General features: G+C 40.3%; 1 protein-coding gene across 5 annotated transcripts in view; it reads right to left on the bottom strand.

The window, feature by feature from the left end:
* PDE1C (phosphodiesterase 1C) overlaps positions 1-16327 on the bottom strand; it is a gene marked incomplete at its 5' end in the record, with an annotated part of 501954 nt that overhangs the window by 86784 nt on the left and 398843 nt on the right. For all 5 annotated transcript variants that reach the window (XR_014710093.1, XM_084618216.1, XM_084618217.1 and 2 more), the window contains 3 exons: positions 346-474; positions 1743-1843; positions 12392-12532. Coding sequence is in view for 4 of the 5 variants with exons in the window: in XM_084618216.1 (XP_084474342.1) it covers positions 346-474; positions 1743-1843; positions 12392-12532 (371 nt within the window). The remainder of the gene's footprint in view (positions 1-345; positions 475-1742; positions 1844-12391; positions 12533-16327) is intronic.

The following is a 16327-nucleotide window of genomic DNA, read 5'->3' as shown; positions in this document are numbered from 1 at the left end:
TGGTCTTAATTGTAATTTATGTTTTTGTGTAAATGAAAATCAGGCCACCAGTATATTCACCTACACAGTGATAAGTGGATGCAGGGAGATCTATGAGAGACTAACGAATAGATTCCATTATAAGTTAAATAACTTCACACATCACTTCTGAATTTAGTCCTAAGAGTACAGCAGATGAAAATGAGAGGGGTAAAAATAGGATAAAGATTTTTAAATATCCTTTCTCTTAGTAATAAAAATACAGCTGTATATTATATTTTGATGGATACTATTATTCAAAGAAATGTAGTAACTACAATTGGCCTGGCTGAAACTTCCCCAAATGGCCCTACTGTTTGTTCTTACCTCCAATCATCCTTTGAGAGGTTAGACAAAATGTTCATCTCCTCATCATCTTGCAAAAGGCGATAGGCTGCACTAACATGGTGATTTTCGAGCACAGATCGGTCATTGTACAGAATGGCTGAATCCGACCTAGAATTTAAAAGAATGTCAAAAAAGTTATGTTTCTTTCCATTACATGTCAGTCTCACATTCAGAAATATTACTATGATTCACAATTACAGACTATATATTGATATTTTTAAAGTAAGTGTAATGCTTATTCATTGCTATGTAGCTGGGGGAACCATTAAAACCAATGGTTGAAATTCACCTCAGGGAAAAAGCCTTTAAAAACCCCATTCACTGCTTAAGACCCACCCAAATACTGTGTTAAAGATTTAAAAGGAGTGCTGAGAGACATTTGACTGCTAACTACTTCATAAATATCAGTCACTGGGTTAAACAATGAGGCTTTTGCTCAGTTCTTACTAAAGTCAAACTCTTATTTTGTGTGAGTTAGGGATTGCAAGATTGGTCCCCGTATTATTTTCTGAACTGATTATTTTAAACAAGGAATTCATAGCGCAACCACTGACACCTACAGACCTCCTGCTGAGAACACCTGACCTTTGACACAAAGGGAAACATTTCCAAAGGCACACAGAGCAGTTTGGTGCCCAGCTCTTACTGAAAGTCAGTGGAAGTTAAGATGCCTAACTACCTTTTGTGCCTTTGAAAATCTCCCCCAAAAGAGTTGTCTGCTTCCAAAATGGCACTGGTCTATCCAAGTTCTTGCCCACCTAAATGTCCTGCAGGGCTCTCCAGTGTTTTCAAATATGGCTACCACAACAATCGTTGAAGCATTATGAACACATTCTATTGCTACAGGCATGGCACTCGGCAGGGAGAGGGACTGGCGAAGGCTGCTGATGTGTAGTTTCCAGTTCTTTGAGATTTATTTATGAATATCTATTTTCTGTTTGATTCATTCAATGAAATGTTGGCTTCTTCAAGTTGAAACAAACAGAAGAAGAAGAAACATAACCAAAATACCTCCAAACCATTCCAGCATGGCCGACCATTTATTTAGCAACTGGCAGCTTTATGAAATATAAGTTATTCATCCAAATTCTCTTCTAAGTGGCTTCAGTGTAAATCTGAGGTTACTCTATTTGAAGTTAGTGGAGTTACTCCAACTTTATGCTGGTGTAACAGAGGAATTTGTCCCAATGAATGGAAGACATTCATGATCACAAAATATAGTATAAGTGGAAGAAACTGAGATATAATTCTTTAACCATTCTACCTATGTATATATTAAAAGAAAACACAAAACAAAAAAGAGTCCCAGAAAAGTCGGGTATAGACAAAATTAGCATTCTTCCCTCCCTTCCTTAAGTAATTTACAAAGGCCTCACCGTGTCTGAATGTGAAAGTTGTTGGTGGTTCCAGTGTGTTCATAGTCATGGACGGCAGCTGCGAAGATCATAGCAAAGATCTCCAGCTCTGTCAGCCAGTGCTGAAATGGAGATTATAGAGCAATCAGATAAGCTGTCATTTTCTCAGGCATTAAGGCTTTCATCTGTTAAGGCAAGCTTTCTCTTGCTGACAATACACACGGCATATTATTGACTTTTCCCTACAGCCTGTCAGCTGTTCCAGAGCAAACTTCTCCAGCTCCTACATGAAAGCTGAACCATTGTTTTTCCTCAAGGTGGATCTAAATAAATTAAACCCTGGCAAAATATTTTAAATTTTTTTGACACTAAAAAGGCTGAAGCAAGGGGAGGAGAACATTTACTTTCTTTAAAAGGAATACGAACAAAAAAAAAAAAGATGCAAGCTCAAGAAAGGGAGCGTTTTCTATTCTGAGAGAAACACAAAACCTAATGATGCATGTGCAAATATACACACAATATAAAATACACATGCAATCTGCTATGTTAGCCTAGAATAGTGATGTTACAAGCCTCAAATACACTAGGACTTTGCTAATTCCCAATGACTAAGAGACCCTTTGCGAATTACTGAATTATGTGTATTGACTAAAAGGCAAACACATGCAATATTAAAGCAAGAATATAGCATCACAAAAATGTAATTCTAGTTGTTTATTTATAATTAATTGAAAAATATTGAGAAAGTCATGGGGTAACATTTTCAAAAGCACCTAAATGACGTAGGAGCCCAAGTCCCATTTTTCGAAGTGCTTAAATCAATTAATCATTCTGTGCCTCAGTTTCCCCACCTAACAACATGCACCTACCTCCAGGAGTGCCATTAGGATGAAAGTAGTTAATGTTTGCATAATATAGTGAAAACAAAACACCAGATATTGTCAAAACTACTAATATAATTAAATAAATCTGCAGTTTGGAAGCAAGGATAACCCTAGATTTTGAGTGCCCTACAAGTTGGGTGATCCCTCAACCTCTGCATACTCACAGCACCCCCACCGCTGGCCATCTCCTGTGTGCCTGTAACACCACTCCCCTTCTGTGGTAATCCTGACCCTCCCCCACTGGCGAAGTTCTATAGCCTCTACTGCCCTAAAGCTGGCGTACAAAGTCAGATTTCATCCTAAAAACAATATCAGATGTCAGCAGTAAAATATTTTGCCCAGCTCTAAAAATCATCATCAGAACTAGCACTCTTGTTCATAGAGATTAAGGCTGGAAGGGACCACCAGATTATCTAGCCTGCTCTCCTGTATATCACTGGCCACCAGCACCATCTGGCACCCGCACACGAAACCCAACAACCCAAATTAGACCAAAGTATTATAACCAATGAGAGATTAGATTATGATATGCCACAGGCAGAGACAAGAAGGGACCGAGGTGCACCAGTGCCCAAATCCACTGCAATGACAGGGAAATGATTAAATGAGATACACCCAGATAATTCTGGCAAGTGACCAGTACCCACATACTGCAGAAAAAGGCAAAAAAACCCCAAGGTCACTGCCAATTTGACTGGGGAAAAAATTCCTTCCCAACCCCACATATGGCAATCAGTTAGACCTCAAGCTTGTGAGAAGGAACCAGCCAGCCAAGCACTTGAGAGAGAAAATATTGATGTCACTTCAGAGCCCTGGCCCTCCCCACTCAATGTCCCATCTCCAGCTGTGGCCATCCCTGATGCTTCACAGAAAGAAGATTTAAAACAAAATCCTAGCATACATTTGGGGGTGGGGAATCCTTTCCTGACTCCTGCAGGTGGCTGGCTGAAACCCTGAAGCATGAGCTTTAGGAAGATAAGACATAAACCAGAAGTGAGTCCCAGGGCTGCTGAGCCCTGCCCCCTTTTATCACAAGCAATACCATCATACAATTATACTCATAAATGTGTCCAGCTTCTGCTTAAAGCTAATTAAGTTGTTTGCCCCCACAACTACTGGGAGGCTGTTCCAAAACTTCACCCCTATGATGGTTAGAAACATTCTAATTTTCCAGCCTGAATTTGTTCATAGCCAGTTTATATCCATTAGTTCTTATGCCAATATTGTCCTTTTGCTTGAATAGCTCTTCAGTCTCTCTGGTATTTACAAAGAGCAATCATATCTCTTCTCAGCCTTCTCATCCAGTCTTCCAAGCTCTTCCAGTCTCCTCTAATAAAATAGACAATCTGTTCCCCTGATCATCCCAGTAGTTCTTGTTGGCAGTTTTATTCAGATGGACAAGGTGTGAACAGGCATGGAGATTGAACTACTCTCTTATTCCCTTCCCCGCCCCTCCCCCCCCCATGTTCCCTCCAGAATTAGAACAGAGTTGGAAAATGCTGGGGGTTGTGAAGGTTTCATTGTCTGTATGTTGCTGTGTCTGTCCTGAGGATAAACAGCATTTACTATTGACAAGGAAGATGACTTCAAGCAACATGGAGGATAGGTCCATCAATGGTTATTAGCCAGGGATGGTGTCCCTAGCCTCTATTTGCCAGAAGCTGGGAATGGACAACAGAGGATGGACCACTTGATGATTTCCTGTTCTGTTCATTCCTTCTTAAGCACCTGGCATTGGCTACTGTCAGAAGACAGGATACTGGGCTAGATGGACCCTTGGTGTGACCCAGTATGGCCAGAATTATGTTCTTAACATAATTCTGATAACCTTAAGTTACATCAGGATGGCCAGACTGCTGGTTCTCTAGGAAGTAGCATGCAATAGACCCACACTTCAATTCTCCAGAGGTGGTCTTTCAGTTCCCAAATGGAGGCAGTTTGCTCAGCTCCTGGAGTCCCTTCTCTCAGCTCTGTTACTACTCTGATGTAGGTGGAGAGTCATTAAACAGGCTTGAAATCCCATCAGGCCCTCCATGGTCAAACAAGATCAGCGCAATGCAGGGTCTTGAAATGGAGAGGAAGGTTACTGAGGACAGGAGTAAAACGCTATTTATTGAGAACACCCACAGAAAACACAGCCTAGGGTTACTACAGAAGAACAGTGGATGGCAAATAAAATTCAATGTAAATAACGTATAGTTAAAATAGCTCTGTGAATAGAGGGGAAAAATGAAACCTTTAGTAAATGATCAAAAGTTTTCAGTCCCCACTTCAACTACAACCATAATAAAGAAAATAAAGATGATGCCAGGCAGCCGGCATTTAACAGATGCAATCTCCATCCAAGTGGAGATATTACCTTTTACTTGTGGACTTCATCTTGCAGAATGGGGCTAGCTTTAAAGAACAAAGCCGTTAAGAATGATTGAGAAAGCAGCAGGGCTCGCCCATGTGGGGGGAAAACAGGGGGGGGAGAGAGCAAGGAAATGTGAATGTTTTTCATTTCTGAAGGGGTGACAAAAAATGATCCAGAACAAACTCTTCAAAGATGATGGAAAGAAAGAAATGAATCAAAGAATGAGCATTGGATCCCAAATGGGGAACAAAGAAAGGGAAATGAGGCATGGCTGTCGTTCACAAAGGCATAATAAACATGAAGAATCAACTACTAAGAAGAGCCACTAGGGTCTAAACAAAAGACTCACTGTGTGCATAGGGAGTGAGAACAAGAAAAGACTAGATGAGCTTCCCAATGCAAAAGTGAGTGGAATGAATTGCCAGGAAACACAGGAAAATGACACAAAGAAGAGAAGGATGGAGATAATTAGCGTATTCCTTTTCTCAGAGTTTATGTTCATTCATTCCAAAGAAGTTATCAGTTTCAGATCGCATATAGTCATGATGATCGGCTTATTAACCATAAAAGCCAGCAGGTTTTTTCTCCCCATTTGGTTCAAACACAAGTGTCAGAGAAATCTTATGCTTCAGCAGTTTAACAGCTCTGCCCTATGAAATGTGCCATTATCAAAAATTGCAGAAGTACAGAAAGCGCTCTCATCGTTTAAAGGTTTGCATATAACTGTGTGATTGCACAAAGAGATCACACAGTAATTCCCAATAATTATCAAGATTAATCAGATAATATTCATAAAGGGGAAAAAATAATTAAGTCACACTTGAACAACAGAGGTAATTAAAGAAAGGAAGAACGAGAGAAAAACAGATATCTATGCAGTGCAACTCTTAAAAATATTTCTAAGTTGTGTGCTTGAGTATTTATTCTCTGAAATATAAACATTAAAAAAACCCAGTATTAACTTTGTACATCAAAATTAGGATAATACTGAAAATATTATACTGCCTTGATATATACTGATGGCAGCTCTTCACCTCGAATATTGTGTTCGTTTCTGGTCGCGCCACCTAATAAAGATATATAAAAGGTCTCGAGAAGTACAAGGAGAATGATTAGAGGTATGAAAAGACCTTTGTCTGAGGGGAGATGGAAGAGATTAGGACTACATAGTTTAAAGAGAAAATAAATAACGGGGGACATGATGGAGGTCTTTGAAATACTGAATGGGATAGAGAAGATGAATCAGAGGCTCCTTTTTACTTTCCCCCCATAATATTAGGACAGAGGTCACCAGATGAAATTAAAGGCTCACAATTAAAACTGATTATAATACTTTTTTATGCAATAAATAATACTTCCGCGGGATATTAGTGAGTTCATGACCAGATTTTAAAAATATTTAGAAACTAATGTGAACAAAAAAAATATTCGCAGTAGGAACTAAACAGAATAATGACATTAAGGGGCATACATCATCATAACAACCACTAAGTGCCTGGGTTAAGCACAAGCTTCCACTATGCCAGTGCATAATTGCCTATTACAGAAATTTTCACATTCCTGTCCGGCAACTGGAGCCGGCCACTGTCAAAGACAGGATACTGGACTACTGATCTACCCAGCATGGCAATTCCTAAGGCCTTATCATTTTATTTGGATTATATTAGTGAAAAACCGGTCATTATTCACGAGGCATAAGCCTGACCTTGTATTCTTTGCTCACCAGAAAGCCCTACAGACTTCACTTGGAGTTCCTACATAGGCGCCAACTTCCTCTCTGGCTGTCGGGTGCTCAACCCCCACCCCCGGCTCCTAGCCCCACCTTTGCCCCGCCTCTGCACCGCAAGACTTCCACTGAAACCAATCATAGTCACTGCAATCCAAGGGAATTTGACTAAAGACAAAAAACTCAGCAAAGATTGCAGGATCTGGCAGCACTGTATATTATTAGCAGCCATCAAAATAAATAATACCAAAATGCCCTAGGGTGTACACATAGGACTCCCATTGAAATAAACACTGCTCACGTGCACATTCTCAAGGTCAGCAGTTGGCACTAATTTGTTATCATCTAATTTGTAATCACTAAAGCTCATTCAGAAAATTATTTTTAGATTCTGAGCTGGATGATAACGTGAGGAAGGAAATAGATCCTATATATATTTTTATTGGGTCATTGTACATCTGTTATGTATGTCTGTTTCCCCTCTGCCTTCCCCCAAAGGAGTGGCTTGCAGCCTTACTATTAGTGTTATTGTCAAAGGCAAGTCAACAACCTCATGGCGGTTGAGGCTACTCAAGCAAAACATTTAAAATAAATTGATCTGGACATTGAACAATTTACTGTAAAACAAACACAAAAATCTTTAAGCCAAAAACAAAGGCACCAAAAATATGAAGATGAAATTCACCAGCTCAGTATAAATCTCTATGCTCCATTCTGTTTAATAACTGACAACCCAAATCCATTCTCTGATCTTATAAGTAGCATAAATATTTCTTCTAAAAACAAAAGATGACTAGGAGCACCAGCTAACAATGCTGAAGTTAACAGACTATCACATGCTGATAAAAACCCATAAAAAATATTTTATTAGCTGGCTCATGACCTACTCTCAGGAAAGCAAGAACAAGAACTAAAAAGGTCAGATCTTAATTCCATCCAAGTCAACAGAAGTTTTCCCACTGATGTCCACTGAATCGGGATCAAGCTGTTAGTTAAGATGTGGGAGAATGGATTTTAACTTAACGGTATCAGTAACAAATTGTTAAAGTGCAATTACACTCTGAAAACTGCCCCTGGAAAAAATGTCATTTTGGGGTTCCAGGATTATTTTCTCTCAGCGGACTTCACATCCAGTTTGTTCAGTTCAAAAATAAAAAGATACTTTTTTCTAGCTGCCATGTCTCATCCTTGGATTTAAAATCCAAGTTGTGCTGTATCATGTATCGTCATCAGTGACTGGTGATCCCTCATTTTCGAGGATGATCTCTGCCACGGATTTATATATGGGTCCTGAGATGACTCAGGAATCCGATCCTGGAACCGCAAATCCGCCTGCAGTAGGTACAGACATTTTGTGGCAGGCCAGTGGCCTGCTGGGAAAAAGTTATTTCTTTTTCCTTCCTTCTCTCTCTTTTCAGCTTCAAGGGCAATGCATTTCTCCTCTAACAATAACATAGTCAAGAAGGTGCTGATGCCTGGAGTAAGCGTGTCTCCAGGTGGTCTGATACTTCTCACTTAGTCTAAAGAGCATGTTCGTGATGATCAGGCCATGTTCTACACACTTGCTCAGGAGGAGGATGGCATTGGAATTAGCCTTTCCTACTCCTTCTTTTCCAATAGTGCCATTCCAGAGATCTGACTCCCACCCGACTCTAGCGTTAAAATCTCTGAGGAGAATGATCTTATGCTCCTTGGGAATGTTGATCAAGACTTTGTCAAGATCTGTATAGAATTGTTCTTTGATATCCTCAACAGAATCAAGCATTGGGGCATACGTGCTGACGACAGCAGCAGACTGGTTGTTGCTGAGCTCAAGACGAAGTCATAAGACGTTCATTGATTCCTACAAGAAATTCTGTAAGCTGACTGACAAACTTATTCCTAATTGCAAAACTGACACCATGAATATGCCTGTCCTCTACAGATTTTTTTTGCCAGAAAAAGATGTAACCACCACCTTCTTCTCTCAGTTGACCTTCATCTTGGCACCTTGTCTCACTCAGGGCAGCGACGTCGATGTTATATCTTTCAAGTTCCCTGGCAACGACAGCAGTTCTTCTTTCCAGCTGTACATTATTTTTGTTACCCATCAGGGTGCGAACATTCCATGTAGCAAAAGTCACTGTCTTTTTATAGCTTTGATTGCAGGCAGTGATCCCACTGGACGCGGTAATCCAGCCAGGAGTGTATGAGACAGCCTAGGTTTAAGGCACCTCCCCATGTGGGATGAGCAGAGGGGATCCTAAAGAGGACTGCTCAGTCATAATAGTAGCTGCCGAATTGAACCCTGTCTCAGTCCTGGTGCCAGACAACCATCTAATTACCACCACCTATGTGCAGATTCATGGCTTGGGACTGCCAGATCCACTAATCCTGTCCCCGTCACCACTAGTCTGTTGCCACAGGGCTTGGAAGGTTGGAAAGATGTTATTTCCCATGATAGAAGCCTGCGCATGATTTCTTTTAACGTGGGGAAGCTGGTGTGCCTATAGCGACCACACGATCATGACAAGTTGGAAGTCTGGGGCCCAGTGGCAGGGAAAGTCCAAGATGACTGGAGATCTCCACTTGCTGCAGCCTTCATCCGCTTTCACAGCCGTTGAGATCCGAGGACCCTCTTATGCCTGATCCACCATTGAGGACTTGGGGGATTGGACTGTGCTTTGTCTATGACCTCTCCTCAGACCTGTTCGCCTTGGGAGACCCTACTGGGAACATGAAGCTCCCAATAACTTAGCTTTGAGGATCATTGGAACACGCAAGCCCCTTCTCCACACAAGGTGATGGTCCAAGTAATCTGTATGAAGATTCAACAGGTCAGATTCTGTGATTATACCATATCCATCAAATTCTGCCTTTTACCACACCTGCATAGCCCTGCTGTCTTCAATGGAGTCAAACAAGTGTAACAGAGAGCAGAATATGGAACTTACAGCGTTCTGTTGGTGATGCATGAGCTAGAAAAGAACACAGCTCACTCTCCCACAGCTGTGATGGTGCTACAGTACTAACATGCCAAAAATAATAAAGTAACAAATATGACCCTGAAAACACACGGGCAGTAGGTCTGTTGAATAAGTAGGAGCCATTTTTACACAGTCACTTTTCTGAGCAGAACTGCACTGTAGGAAGTAGGAAGAGTGCCATCTTTATGCTGTTTGAGGAAAGGAAAGGAATCAGTTGGTTCACCATCATAATGCAATTCACATTACACATGGCTTTAATATCCTTAGTAATTATGCCCTTCAGTGGGTTTTCTTTAACCTACATGCTAAATATCTGCAGTGAAACAGTTAAGAATATTAGACTGGTTTGTAGTAGTTAGTTGTGGGTCTGAATCTTATCTCACTTACTTTAGTGAAATCAGAAGTAACTGGTAGGAGTGAGACTGGAATCCGGCATGTCTGTACTGTACTGAAACTTTTATTAACAGTCAGCATAGCAGATTTAGTATTTCTTTAGGTCTCTCTGTTGCAGTCTCAGAAACTATCATCATCTCCAAGATTTATCAGCTGGGGAAAAGGAAGACTAAAGTCTTACCAACAAGAGAGGAGGAAGATGCAAGCATTAATATGGGCTCGTCTACACTTGAAAAGCTACAACAGAACAGAGACAGCTGTGCCACCATAGGGCTTCAGTGTAAATATTACTTACGCTGATGGGAGGAGTTTTTCCTGAGAGGTGGTAGCATGGTTGACAGAAGAATTCTTCCACCTACCTACTGTTGTATACATTGGAAGTTAGGTCAGCTTATCTATGTCGCTCAGGGGTGTGGAGTTTTCACACCCCTGAGTGACATAACTGGGTCCACTTAACTTTTTAGTGTAGAACAGGCCTAACAATGCTGAGTCATTTGCAACTGGGAGTTTCTTTATCTTTGTCCTAATATTACAAGTTTAATAACAAACTCTGAAGAATCAAAGGATGTTATGTAAAAGATACTTTTCATTTGAAATCTAAGGCTTTTTTGGTTTCTGTTCGAAAGTAGTACATGGATACTTGCAATGGGAGGAGTCCATGCAGAACACAATTGTATGGGCTTAAGTAGGCTGTTTCTACAGTAAATGAACCGTATTTCAATAAAAATAAAGCACAGCACAATTTTATTTAACAACATACTAGTCACAGCAACAGCAACCAATTCATTCAATTGTATACCAATTAGTGTGGGTTGGAAAATGGAATTTTTCCCTTCCATGAAAAATGTCAAGCTTTCAGAAAAAACAGTTTCATCCCAAACTGGGAAGAAAAACCAAAATGTCTATTTTGCTGAAAGAAATTTTAATTTGTGTTTTTGTTTTGGGTCAACTGAAGCACTTTGTTTTTATAAATTTGAAATGTTCTTTCAATTTCAAGCATTTTCATATAAATAAAAGTAAATTTAAAACAGACTCATTAAAAAAAATCAAGTTTCCTTTCTGAAAATATCAAAACATCCCATTTTTGACATTTTTTAAATTCCCTTTTTTCCAATTTTTTTCTGAAACAAAATTTTACCAAAATCAGTACAACTTCACAACAAAAAAATTCAGTTTCCTCCAAATAACATGTTCTGACAGAAAACTGTTTCAATGAAAATTTTTTGACCAGCTCTAATAACAATGGAAAATGTTGTAAAGTGTTTAATGCTATTTTCTATTAACCTCTTTGTCAAAGACTCATAGACTTTAAGGCCAGAAGGGACCATTATGATCATCTAGTCTGACCTTCTGCATAACCTAAACCATAGAATTTCACCAAGCCCGTAACTTCTGGTTGAGCTAGATCGGATATTTTAGAAAGATATCCAGTCTTGATTTAATGACTTCAAACAATGGAGGATTCACCACGTTACTAAGTACATTGTTCTAAAGTACATTGTTATACACTTGCACTTGACTTTCAGTTTGAATTTGTCTTGCTTCAGCTTCCAGTCACTTAATTTTGCTATGTCTTTGTCTGATACATTAAAGAACCCTCTGTAATCAGAAATCTTTTCCCTGAATAGGTATTTATAGGCCACAATCAAGTCACCTTTTAACCTTCTCTTTGTTAATCTAAACAGATTGAGCTTCTTTAGTCTCTCTTGCTGTAGGTTTTCCTGACTTCTAATCATTCTTAACTGCAGGGTCTGCACCCCCTCCAGTTACCGTAGGGGCATGCATCACCTCAAAGGAGACAAAAGGAGGTAAGGCCTACACCAGTTCTATCAAGGAGGGATTGTGCCATTCTACTTCACTAGAGTTTCAGTATAACCAATATATCGTAGATATCTGTATAGCTCCCATCACCATACTATCTGAGATTCTCATAGTCTTTAATGTGTTTATCTTCATGACACCCTTGTAAATAATATTATCCCCATTTTGAAGATGGGGAACTGAGGCACAAAGAGACTAAATGACTTGCCCAAGATCACACAGGGAGTCTGTGGCTGAGCAGGGAATTGATCGCAGGTTTCCCAAGATTAGCACTCCAACCACAAGACCATCCTTCCACTCCATGATCATTATAAACAGAATTTCACTATATCCAAAATCACTATAAAAGGAATTTCACTATATCCAAGTTTTCCAATAATACTGAGCACCTACAGAGCACTTTTCATTTTCATAGCACTTAGAAACACCAAGTTCATCTACAGTAGGAATATGTTCCACTGTATATAATCTCTTTAATGAGTGGAAATGCTGCAGTCTCATTATTCTGGTATTCACGTACTTACCGCTACACCTGTCTTAAAAAGGAGATAATGTACAGTCTGTGTAACATCTGCTGCATGCATTAGATTGTGATAAGGATTTTTATGTTTGCTGTATCCAACTTCCAGTGCTTCCACAAAGGAGACAAGAGCAGAAATGGGAATCTAAAAAAGGAAACATGAAGTTAAATGCACTGAGGACAGAATTATCTTCAATTATTAGCATTTTTATGAGTAACTTTCATCTAGTGCCCCAAAATGTGGTCTATACATAAATAAATCACCTAAAACAGCTTAGCAGACACTGCGGAAACTGACAGTAAATCAAGAAGTTTACCCATTACTAATCACGTCAGGGCTGAATCACACACACATACACATTAACAAGACAGTACACTACTACGTGCCTGTTTGAAGACATAATGCAGAATAAAAAACAACAGACAGCCCTTGATTGATTGCCCTTGAAGAAATGTCTCAATATAGGTCACAAGGTGTTTGTCTGTTCTCTCATGACCCATTGTTATACATCATTGCTTCACAATTCATGGCTTAGATTATTAATGGTACATATTAGAGGTAGACTGAAACATTCCATAAGAGAAGCATTATTTACCTAAGTCTCTGCTTAGTAACTATTTCCCAAATTCTGCCCTCAGACCCAGGATAGGTTTGCAACACTCACTCACTTCAATAGTAATACTATACACATAGGTGAGGGCAAAATTAAGCGATTTCCTGGGGAGGAGAGTGACACTAATCCAACCACACATTCAAGGAAATGGCAACATCTGTTCTCCAAAGTTAGTACCACATGCTCAAACCAATTTCAGACGTTCTTGTGTGGTGGCTATCTGGATCTGTACTTTCAGTGGCATTACCAGCCAGAAGCAAACTGTACACAACTCTGCCTTGTGTGTGCATGGTGGGACTGTGTGTGTCGGGGGAGGGGGGGAGGGGAAGGGGAAGGCAGAATCTGACCACCCTGGGAACATCCTCTTTAGATATGGGGCAGTCCCCAAAGAAGCCCAAAGAGTGGGAGACTTGAGGGGCTCTTCTTAGAAGACAACAATAGTTAGTGGGAACCTCAGGGCAAGACAGGTGCCAGGGAAGTACGGGTCAGAGAAAGAATTTGGCCAAGGCAAAAGGGTGAAAAGTCTCATGAGAACAGTTATTTTTTCCTTGTGAGGTTTCCACCATTTTTGTTCATGTTCCAGATTTAATTGAGAATACTATCCAAGGTTGGAATATAAAACCCAGCTTCGGCAGCATCTGGAACTGGACACCACTAGGTCACCAATCTCAAATTTTGTTTTACGCTTGACTGTTTAATTCCTTTCCCAAGCTATGAAACTCAAGACTCTAGAGAATGAGGTCAGTGAAAACATTCAGCGTACATGGCACACTGGAATGAGGTGTCCTCGAAAAAGTGTGAGAGAAAATAAGGGTAGATGCATATAGAAATAGTATCAGTGGTGCATCTACTACTTCCATTTTTGCAACAGCCTCAAGACCTCAACAGAACTGAAGGCTTGAAATGATTCATGCTCTCCATACAGCTGAAGAAGTAATATAAAGCTTGAGTGGTGGCAGGACAAGCAAAGATCTGTCAAGGAAGATAAGGATAAAGTATTTGCCTGAATGAAGAGAGAGAGAGCTTGGTAAGTAGGCCCTCAGATGTACAGTATATCTCTATTACTGTCCTGTTGATAGCTCTGGTCAATAAGACACAACTGTGCAGAAGTGAAACTTGAACAGTACAGATCTGAAAGGCTGAATGAAGCAGACATCAGTAGCTGGCTCTGTGGATGAAATTTATGTGGGGAAAGTGATAAAAGGTTTTGTGTGTTCTAGTTCAAGGACTTGATCACAGTGCTTACAAAAAACAAGTATTGAGAAAAGATTAATCATTCATAGAGCTTCTTTCTGAAAAGTACAAATTCTAGTCAGAATACATGTATCATTGTAACATTATGCTCCATATTCTTCATAGAAACATTGATATGATATGAATATGGCATAACTAAGATATGTTTTATGCAAGATGGACCATGTGAGGTATCATTGGAAAGTTATGTCAGTTATGATCTACTGAATGTGATTATCCAATTTGCATGCATGCATAATTTCTGTATCTGAAGTTAGGAATATTGACCATGTAACAATTACAACTGTGTGTGTACTTGGGGAATGCCCAGCAGACAGTATGCAATCAGTCTGGATGGGCCATTAGGAAGGATAGTAGGACTGTGAAGATACTAATCTCCCTCCTTCCTGAGAAGTTTCCTAAGATGTTGCTTTGACACTGCAGGGTCATGTGATCATTTCACCTGGTACAGGATAGCATCTTGAAATGCTGGTACTTTTCCATGGGAAGGGGATGGGGTTCAAACAAGGAAGCAAAGCATTCCCACCATATGCAAATCCTATTTGAGGCTGGGGAGTGAGTTAATCTAGGCTTTTCTCCACAACCACCCCGCCCAAGAAGGAAGACTGCTGAAAACACCGGAAGAAACAAAGGAACTGAGCTGGGGGAGGCAGGGACTGAGACCAGGCAAGAAAGGTCAGCCTGTAAAGGAATTGTCATAAATATAAAGGGAAGGGTAACCACCTTTCTGTATACAGTGCTATAAAATCCCTCCTGGCCAGAGGCAAAATCCTTTCACCTGTAAAGGGTTAAGAAGCTAAGGTAACCTCGCTGGCACCTGACCCAAAATGACCAATGAGGAGACAAGATACTTTCAAATCTGGAGGGGGTGGGGGGAATGTTTTTGTCTGTCTGTGTGATACCTTTGCCGGGAACAGATCAAGGATGCAAGCCCTCCAACTCCAGTAAAGTTAGTAAGTAATCTAGCTAGAAAATATGTTAGGTTTTCTTTGTTTTGGCTTGTAAATTCACTGTGCTGGAGGAAATGTGTATTTCTGTTTTTGTGTCTTTTTGTAACTTAAGATTTTGCCCAGAGGGATTCTCTATTTTTTGAATCTGACTGCCTGTAAGATTATCTTCCATTCTGATCTTACAGTGTTGTTCTCTTATATTTTTTGTTCTTCTAATAAAGTTCTAATTTTTAAGAATCTGACTGGGTTTTTTGGGTCTTAAAAATCCAAGGCTGGTTCATGCTCATATTGTTTATTCTCAAGCCTCCCCAGGAAAGGGAGTGTAAGGGCTTGGGGGGATATTTTGGGGAAATAGGAACTCCAAGTGGTCCTTTCCCTGTTCTCCGTCTAAATCACTTGGTGGTGGCAGCATACTGTTCAAGGACAAGGTAAAGTTTGTGCCTTGGGAAAGTTTTTAACCTAAGCTGGTAAAAATAAGCTTAGGGGATCTTTCATGCGGGTCCCCACATCTGTGCCCCAGAGTTCAGAGTGGGGAAGGAACCCTGACAGGAATGCCTGAAGATTTAAGATGCATGTGGTGCAGTTTACCTTCAAGAAACTCTGCAACCTGCTTGAAACAACATTTAGGGTGAGAAATTATTTGTAGCCAGTATTCCTTAGTGTATTAAGCTTAGTTTATGTGTTTTGTTTTATTTGCTCAGTAATCTGCTTTGATCTGTTTGCTGTCCCTTATAATCACATAAAATTTACCTTTGTAATTAACAAACTTGTTTTTTGTTTATTCCAAAACCCAGTTTGTGCAATTCATAACTGGGGGGTGGAGGGGGAAGCTGTGCATATCTTCCTCCACATTGAGGGAGGGAGCAAATTTCATGAGCTTACGCTGTATAGATCTCTATACACTGCAAGACCAAATAACTTTGGGTTTACACTCCAGAGGGCGTATGCCTCAGAGTGCTAGGCAATTCCTCCCACAGAAAGCTGATTGCAGACTCTGTGTGATTCTACAGCTGGGTGTGTCCCGACCTGTGTGTGTGCTGGAAAGGGGCCAGAGAGCCTGTCAGAGCAGCATAGAGTAAGGGGAACCCAGGCTGTTGGAACAGGTAGGCTCAGTGGGACCCC

This window comes from Lepidochelys olivacea, assembly GCF_965140295.1.
Source record: "Lepidochelys olivacea isolate rLepOli2 genome assembly, chromosome: 2".
Taxonomy (NCBI): domain Eukaryota; kingdom Metazoa; phylum Chordata; order Testudines; family Cheloniidae; genus Lepidochelys; species Lepidochelys olivacea.
Note: the sequence above shows the minus strand (reverse complement) of the source record. Positions and strands in the feature narration are given on the sequence as shown.